Source organism: Aplysia californica, unplaced genomic scaffold, assembly GCF_000002075.1.
Source record: "Aplysia californica isolate F4 #8 unplaced genomic scaffold, AplCal3.0 scaffold00342, whole genome shotgun sequence".
Lineage (NCBI taxonomy): Eukaryota > Metazoa > Mollusca > Gastropoda > Aplysiida > Aplysiidae > Aplysia > Aplysia californica.
This window is the reverse complement of record NW_004797612.1, coordinates 91,908-101,143: the sequence shown is the minus strand read 5'-3', so window position 1 is coordinate 101,143 and position 9,236 is coordinate 91,908. Positions and strand designations below refer to the sequence as shown.

General features: G+C 40.8%; 1 protein-coding gene across 1 annotated transcript in view; it reads left to right on the top strand.

Annotated features, from left to right (window-relative positions):
• LOC101859029 (formin-2) overlaps nt 1–9,236 on the top strand; it is a 14,540-nt gene that overhangs the window by 1,112 nt on the left and 4,192 nt on the right. The window contains exons 2-7 of the mRNA XM_035970929.1: nt 3,949–4,160; nt 5,114–5,207; nt 6,520–6,717; nt 6,880–7,223; nt 8,011–8,229; nt 8,889–8,940. Of these exons, the coding sequence (XP_035826822.1) occupies nt 3,981–4,160; nt 5,114–5,207; nt 6,520–6,717; nt 6,880–7,223; nt 8,011–8,229; nt 8,889–8,940 (1,087 nt within the window). The 5' untranslated portion in view covers nt 3,949–3,980. The remainder of the gene's footprint in view (nt 1–3,948; nt 4,161–5,113; nt 5,208–6,519; nt 6,718–6,879; nt 7,224–8,010; nt 8,230–8,888; nt 8,941–9,236) is intronic.

Here is a 9,236-nt window from a genome sequence, read left to right as displayed (position 1 = left end):
TACACACACACACACATACACACACATACACACACTCGCACACACACGCACACACTCGCACACACACGCACACACATATACACACACATACACACACATACACACACACGCACACGCATGCAAACACACATACACACACGCACACACATGCACACACACACACACACACACACACACACACACACACACATATATATACACACATACACACACATACACACACACGCATTCACACAAACAAATGCACACTCACACACATGCACACACACACTGTTAAGTACAAATAACACAGGCTTTAAACACTGAAAAGCCAGGGCACACACACACGCACGCATACGCACACGCGCACAGGCACATGCACACAGGCCATGTGGGCATCCGAGGAAACGAGCAAGTGGACCTCCTTGCGAAAGAATCCTTGTCCCTTCTGTTGGGATCAACGACAAACACTCTCCCACTGACTGACTTTAGAAATGAAGTTTAAAAAACTGCATCTCCAGTCTGTGGGAGACACAATGGAAGAAACAGATAAACAAAACTTCACAACATTATGCCCACACTGGGTCCACGAAAACCTTGGGTCCTCTCCAGAAGAGACGAAGTAATTTTTACTCGATTACGCATCGGACACACGTCCCTGACACATAAATACCTCCTTCAGAGAGAAGAGAAACCGTTCTGGGTCGGGTGCGACTCAGATTTCACCACTAGACACATCTTAACAGAATGTCCAGACTTTGGAGAGAAACAAAAGAAGGATTTTAAATGAAAAAAAAAATAATTGCAAGACCTGTTCTCTGTCGTTGATCCCAACAGAATTCTCGATTTTATACAGACCGTTGGCCTTTACGACACACTGTAAATAACGTTGTTTTAAATTTTGTTTGACTGTTCTTTTAAAAAACTGGGATTTTTTACCCTGAATTTTTAGCCGTTTCTCGAAGACCTAAAAACTATATCCTCCTTAAAAAATAAAGTAAGCCCTTTCGGAATAAGAATCCAGAACGATCTCAAAGACATTGATTTTTCTGAAGACATAATCGAGCCCTTTACCATGTCCAGCATACCTCCATGGCATTTAACCAAACCAAACATAGATACTAGTCTTGAAAAACACAACAAAAAGTCTACAGACAAAACTACATACTTAAACTCATACAAACAGCCAGGGGCGAAGCGTCTATATAATCAAATAATCACTGCTTCCCTTCCTAATTTTGAAACATTGTCACTGTCAAATTCATCCTTAAACGTAAACCTCATAAATCAAATGTAAAAAGACGTTCGTAATCAACAATGAACAGTATGTCTAACATTCAAAACGTTTTCACCGCCTCAGAAATAGCCTCCTCACCCCTCTCGGGCCACTCCATAAGCAGTCGCAAGCTTTGATTAAGTAAGCTTAAAGTGAGTCTGGAAGAGTCTACCAATAGATTTGAAGGGAACATGTACATAGCAGTCCAAGCTGTTTCATTGCCACATATACCCTGTTCACCCCTTTGGGGCCACAGTTAAAATCAATCTCAAGCCCTGATTATGTATGCTAACTAACGCTGGTCGAGTCTACCTCACAAATGTGAGGGGAACTAACTCCTAATAATCTCTTGACTGCTGCGTGTGCTTGTTTTTTTTTCCTCGACTTTTTAACCGTCCTATAATCAGATCGTGACCTCGATTATGACACCAGCTCCTAGCCGCGAAAGGCTAACAAAAACAGCCAAATGTGAAATTTAAAAAATGATAATTGTCATGTTCTACCAAAGAGTTAGACTTACTGGTAGATCTATAACATATAGATCTAGTACTGACATCTCTGTTTCTTTGCTTTGTGTTTATGTATTCACATCTAAAGTTAAATTTAATTTTAGTTGGAACTGATATTTAATAAGATACTTTCCCGATTATTTTGGCGGTTGAACATACAATATGAATTCCGGATTTGTTTTCATTCACAACTCAGAGTCGCCGCCTCGAGTAAGAATCTTGTGTGATATCTACAGGCCATATCTGATACCGTTTCACTTTGATTACCCTGTCAAACAAGTCAGCCTTCGCCCCTGCAAACAGCTAATAAATATACCCTGAAGCAGAGAAACTCTTTACAGACGGATCCAAAAATGACTCCTCAGTAGGAGCTGCTGCCCTTGCATCGCCACACAGCTTAAGCTTAAGGAAACTCCACCCAGAAGCTTCAGTCTACACTGCTGAGGCTACAGCTCTTGAAATGGCCCTAAATATTATAGATCAATCAACCAAGTCTACCTTCCTAATCCTTTCAGACTCTCTCTCTTGTCTGAAATCTTTTGAGCGCTCTGACACCTCCGACAACAGAATTTTGAAACTTATCATTAAACTGTATTTTCTACATCAGTCTGGAAAAACGATTACAATAGCTTGGCTTCCAAGCCATGTAGGCATTGATGGCAACGAAGCCGTTGACCAATTTGCCAAAGAATCTCTAAAACTACCTGAAAACAAAAATAGTAAAATCTCTTTCTCTGACATGAAACCGAAAGTAAAAGAACACATCACATCCTCCTGGTCCCAAATTTGGAATCAACAAATACACAACAAACTCCCTTACATTCAACAGAAACTTATGCCCAGGAAACCACTATCTCTACCACGAAGAGAAAAAGTAATTTTTACCTGACTAAAGATAGGACACACGCACGTCACGCATAAACATTTGCTCGAAGGAGAGGAAGCTCCTTTTGCGTGGCGTGCCACACAAATTTCACAGCTCGGCACATCCTAATGGAATGTGTCGATTTTAATTATGTCCGTGAGAAATATTTTAAATGTAAAGATATTAAGACCCTTTTTGACATCATAGAACCTAGAAGAATTTTAAGTTATATAAAAGGAATTGGACTATTTAATAGAATATGAAAACATATAGTTATCGTTATCGGTGTATATATACATACGGTGTATATATACATACACTGAAATTTTTATTGTATATACAAATTTAAATAAGCCTTTTCCATATTTACAAAAAAAAATTATAAATGTTTGTTCGTCTTTTTAGCATAATAGAAATAGTGTGATCGTTTGCGGTTGCGAGCTCCGAAAGACTCTTATTAAAAACACGTCTGATTTTGTAGCGGTGAAACCTGATGGCGCTTAAATGACCAAAATTGTGTCGATAGTGCCGTAAAACATCTACCCAAACAAACAAACCGCAGACTGACTTTAAAATTAAAGTCAAAAAGTACACCTCCAGTCTGTGGGAGAGCCACTGGAAAAAAACAGACGGGTAACAAACTCCACAATATTAAACCCAAACTAGGACCGCGAAATCCTTCGGACCTCTCCAGAAGAGACGAAGTCGTTTTTACTCGATTACGAATCGGACACACGCCCCTAACTCACGAATACCTCCTTCAGGGAGATGAGAAGCATTAGACACATTTTAACCTAATGTCTAGACTTCGGAGAGATCCGAAGGAAATACTTTAAATGTAAAGAATTGCAAGACATTTTTTCCGTCGTTGATTCCAACAAAATTTTGAATTTTATGAAGGCCATTGGCCTTTATGGGAAACTGTTGAGCAAATTGAATTATTTAAATTTTTATGTTATTTATAAAAGTTGTTTTAAATTGAAAATATATATCTAAACCGAATTACAGCCGTACAGTGAACTGCGAATAAAACTAACTTGTGTTTCGCGCGCTCATATGACCTTATGCAGTTACGAGCGTCGTAAAACCCCATACTGAACTAACTGAAAGTTCCAAAGAGATCTTCATACTAAAAGTATTCCAAAATATGAAGAAAACAACCTCGGGGGTATAAAATGACCCCAGGGCGTACGGGTAGGGTTAAGTGACCAAAGTACCGCGTAAAATAGCTACAGCAAAACGTCGTGAAACAAAAAGCAGCCAGAAGATGCAGGGTTGTAAAGAGCTTCACTCACGCACAGTATGTTTTTCTTTTGCAGGTCGGCCTGAAGCTGGCCGAGACCAGCCCCCTATGCTTCCTGCAATGCCTGTGGGACAGGCGGATCAGGCGGATCCTGCAATGCCTGTGGGACAGGCGGGTCCTGCAATGCCGGTGTTGCAAGCGGATCCTATGCAAGTGGACTTACACCCTGACCGTCCTGAGCTTGCAATGCCGGTGTTGCAGGCTGATCAACCACTGGCAGCGAACGACGTAAGTTTTTGTTGTTGTTGTGGGATTTGTAAAGTTTTTTTGATTCTGTATTTATTCTTTTTTCTTTGTGTTCTTTTTAAAATGTTTTTTCCCCCCTCTTTCTTGGTTTTCTTTTGTTTTAGAGGTAAACAGCGCCTACAACTGCGTTAAGGTCGTATTTTTAGAGTAAAGACCAAACATTGAGACCTCTGTTAGGATCAATGAAGGAGAACAAATTCTTCAAATCAGTGCGTAAAAAAGTAATTCCTTCAGGTCTCCCCAAAGTCTGGCAAATTCCAGGTCACCAGATGGGCATCGCATCTGACACAAAGTAAATGTTCCAATCTTCCCAATGGATCTTGGTAACCTGTTGTTTCCCATTTTTATTCAGATATCTACATGTATATATAATTTCCGCTTTTTACTTCCAACATTGTATACCTGATATTCCGAATTTAATGGGATTTAATTTAGATTTTATTAAAGTTTTGAAATACATTGTTCGAATCTAAGTGTTATTTAGAAAGTTGTTTTAAATTTAAATTTAAATCTAAAGCCTATTTACACTCGATTTTTTGCGTTTAAAAAATTTTTAATAGAAATATTGACCAGTATCAAGCCGAGAAATGAACCGTTGAGAAAAAACCTTGTTTCGCGCGCTCATATGACCTTAGGCAGGTGCGAGCCTTCCATTTTCCAACATAATACTGTCATTCTCATTTCGCCTTTTTTGTAATAGAAGCTGATTAGTTAGGATCTGTTCTTAAATATTATTAGTGGGTGGTTGGCGGGTGCTCCGGTGTGGTTTGCTTCTTTCCAATCAAACATCTATAGCCCTTGTCTCCTCTTCTTTTATGTTTGTTACTCTCTTGTAACACCCCTAATCTTCTGGCGCTCATATGACCTTATGCAGTTTCGAGCGCCGTAAAACCTCTACTATAACTAACCAAAATGTTCTTTAAATCTGTTTTCAGCTTGGACAATGCCAGGAACTTACACTGGTCAGCGGACGCCGTCGACTGTGCAAACGGAGGCGGCGTCTGTCGCAGCCTTACTGCAGGCAGCACAGTAAGACTTTCATATTCTCATTTGGCTTTATCAGCGAAATATAAATTTCAAATTGTTGGCTACATTTCTGATTGATTAGCATCGTGTGTGTATGTGCTTGTGTGTGTATATGCTTGTGTGTGTGTGTGTGTGTGTGTGTGTGTGTGTGTGTGTGTGTGTGTGTGTGTGTATGCACGCGCTCGCACGCATAAGTGAGAGAAAGAGAGAGCGAAGCGTGAGAAAGCGAGAGAGAGAGTGAGAGAATGAGAGTGAAAATGAGAGTGAGAATGAGAGTGAGAGTGAGAGTGAGAGTGAGAGTGAGAATGAGAGTGAGAATGAGAGTGAGATTGAGAGTGTGAATGAGAGTGAGATTGAGAGTGTGAATGAGAGTGTGAATGAGAGTGAGATTGAGAGTGAGAATGAGAGTGAGAATGAGAGTGAGAATGAGAGTGAGAATGAATGTGAGAATGAGAGTGAGAATGAGAATGAGAGTGAGAATGAGAGTGAGAATGAGAGTGAGAATGAGAGTGAGAATGAGAGTGTCAGTGCCACTGACTGTAGTGTCTTTAGGCCATTCCCAAAGGGGGGATATTTCTAGTTCAAGCACAGTAGAATTGTCACGCTCATAACTGTGCCTGATCTACAACAGGGAACTGCTGCTTTTTCTTTCCTAATCCTTGCTATTGTTATTTTCCTCTACTTCTTTTGTATTTTTGTCACTCTTTTGAGACCTGCTACTTCCGGGGTGCCTTGATAGTTGAGGCAGACCTTGTGCTGTTGAAGCTAGAGAGGTGAGCAGAGTAAGTCTGATTCCATATAAAGACTTCTCTGTTGACACCGAACCCTTGGCGCTCATATGACCTAATGCAGTTGCGAGCGCCGTAAATCCCTCTACTATTTAAAAAATAAACAAAATAATCTTCATTGGGTCGAGAGTGCCGTAAAACACCTACTCAATCAATCAAAACCTCTAATCGTCGGAACTTTTATGACTTTATTGTGAAGCAAGTGCCGTAAAACGCTTATGAAGTGGGTGGTTGGCGGGTACTTTGGTAGGTGTGGTTTGCTTCTTCTTTCCTATCGAACATCTATCGTCCTGATCTCCTCCTTTTCATGTTTTTTACTCTCCTGTAACATCTAATTTTCGGCACTTATATGACCTTATTGTGTTGCAAGTGCCGTAAAACTTACTAAAACTACAACTAAAAGCTCTTACGAAAAAAAAGTACCTCGTAAAATAGTTACAGCAAAACGTGGTGAAGCAAAAAGCCACCAGAAGATGCAGGGTTGTGAAGAGAGTTTCACTCACGCACCGTGTGTTTTTCTTTTTCAGGGCGACAAGATGAGCTCCCTGCTCCCGCACAGGAGGTAGCGGCCCTGGAGGTCGTGGTCGGCCCTGCACCTCTTCCTGTTCTTCCTGTACCTGCTGCCTTACCTTTACCTGTCGATCCTGCACCTGGTGCAGGTGACCTTCCTGTCGATCCTGCACCTGGTGCAGGTGACCTTCCTGTCGATCCTGCACCTGGTGCAGGTGATCTGCCTCTTCTTCCCTTTCCTCTGCCTGTCGATCCTGCACCTGGTGCAGGTGATCTGCCTCTTCTTCCCTTTCCTCTGCCTGTCAATCCTGCACCTGTCGCAGGTCATCTGCCTCTTCTTCCCTTTCCTCTGCCGGTCAATCCTGCACCTGTTGCAGGTGACCTTCCTATCGATCCTGCACCTGTTGCAGGTGATCTGCCTCTTCTTCCCTTTCCTCTGCCTGTCAATCCTGCACCTGTTGCAGGTGATCTGCCTCTTCTTCCCTTTCCTCTGCCTGTCAATCCTGCACCTGTTGCAGGTCATCTGCCTCTTCTTCCCTTTCCTCTGCCTGTCAATCATCTTCCTCTGCCTGTCCGTCATCTTCCTATTGCAGTAGACCACGCACCTCCAGGTGCCGACTACGCTCCCCCTGTCTGGCCAGGAAGAAATATACCAGGGATGTTTCCCGTGCTCATTGCGGCACCAGCTGCCTGGCATCCACACGCTCCACCACCTAATGGGGTAAGTTTTTTGTTTTCATGGAAATGGTTTGGATTTTGTTTTCTTTTGTTTTCTTTTTTTATATTGTTTTCATTCCCTCTTTTTTTGGTTTTCTTGTTTCTTTTAGAGGTAAGAGATTTACTGCTACTGCAACTGCATTAAGGTCACAGGAACGTGAGGGACTCCAACGTAGTTTACTGTATGGTTGAACTTGAGAATTCGTGGTCAAAATCCAATAGTAACAACAGACATTTTTATCGTTTTGTATAACAGTATTATCCGTATTTTTACATTAAAGATAAAAAATGGAGAATTCTGTTAGGACCAACGACGGAGAACAATTTCTTCGAATCAGTGCTTTTAAACTAGTTCCTTCAGGTCTGTCCAAAGTCTGGTAAATTCCAGGTGGTCAGATGGGCAGCGCATCTGACACAAGATTAATGTTCCAATCTTCCCCATGGCTCTTGGCAACCTGTTGTTTCCCATTTTTATTCAGATAGGAAGTCCGCTTCTAAATGATATTATAGATTATTTAGATGGAGATGTAAAAACACATAATTTAAATAATAATGATAATGATAATGATAATAATAATAATAATAGTAATAATATAATAGTAATAATAATAATCATAATCATAATAGTATTCATAGTCATAGTAATAATAATAATGATAATAATAATAATAATAACAATAATAATAATAATAATTATTATTATTATTATTATTATTAATATAACTATAATAATAATAATAATAATAATAATAATAATAATAATAATAATTTTTCTTTTTCTTCTCCCACAGCCCTTCAACTTCTTTGTCATCAACCTGACAGCCAGGGACATGATGGACTTCCTCGGGCAGCAGCAGCAGGGACGGGGAGCATTTGTGCCAGCACAAAGGAGATGCTTTGCTGAAGCAGACAGGAGACTGCATCTCCCTCCTGTCCCTCCTCTCCCTCTCCCTCCTCCCCCTGCTCCTGCTGCTCCTCACGCCGGCGAGTCAGTGTTCAAGCGTATATGGGTGTGTGTATCTTCGTTTGTTCGTTCAGTCTTAAACTTTTTTAAGTAATTATGATGGTGTGTGTGTGTGTGTGTGTGTGTGTGTGTGTGTGTGTGTGTGTGTGTGTGTTCTTGTGTATGTATTTGGTGTGTGTTACTAGTTACATGAAACGATTTATTTGGTGTGTGTTACTAGAGTTACGTGAAACGATGTAATTGTTACTTGTTACACGAAACGGTGAAGCTGTTATTACAGTTACTGTTACTAACTACAGTTATTGTTACTAGTTACATGAAACGCCGTAGAGCTGCTACTAGAGTTACATGAAACGCCGTAGCTGTTACTACAGTTACTGTTACAAGAGTTACTGTTACTAGTTACATGAAACAATGTAGCTGTTACTAGATATACATGAAACGCCGTGGCTGTTACTAGAGTTAAATGAAACGCCGTAGTTGTTACTAGACTTACTGTTACTACAGTTACATGAAACGCCGTAGTTGTTACTAGACTTACTGTTACTACAGTTACATGAAACGCCGTGGCTGTAACTGTTACTAGAATTACTGTTACTGGAGTTACATGAAATGCCGTAGCTAGCAAGGTTTAGAGCAAGGGTGTAGAGGTTCTATGTATGGGACTCTATGTACTCTTGGCTCTCTTCATTTGTCGGCCCATAGATCGCAGCTGCAGAGAAACTTGTGCGGTGTCGCAGTCAGACACGCGAGAGATGTGAGTTATAATCTGTAGTGGTGCAAGGAGAGGTTTTGTGGGGGAACTCCACGTCGTCTTTCGGATCAGATGTTGGTTGTGGGTGGTTGGCGGGTGCTCTGGTGTGGTTTGCTTTTCTATCAAACATATATCGTCCTTTTTTACCCCTTTCTTTTTTTTTTTTGGTTTTTTTTTTTTTGGTTACTCTCTTGTAACACCTCGATTCTAATCTGGGACGCTCATTTGGCCTTATGCAGTTGCGAGCGCCGTAAAACCTCTACTAGAACAAACAAGACGTAGCCATCAATTTCTTTTAA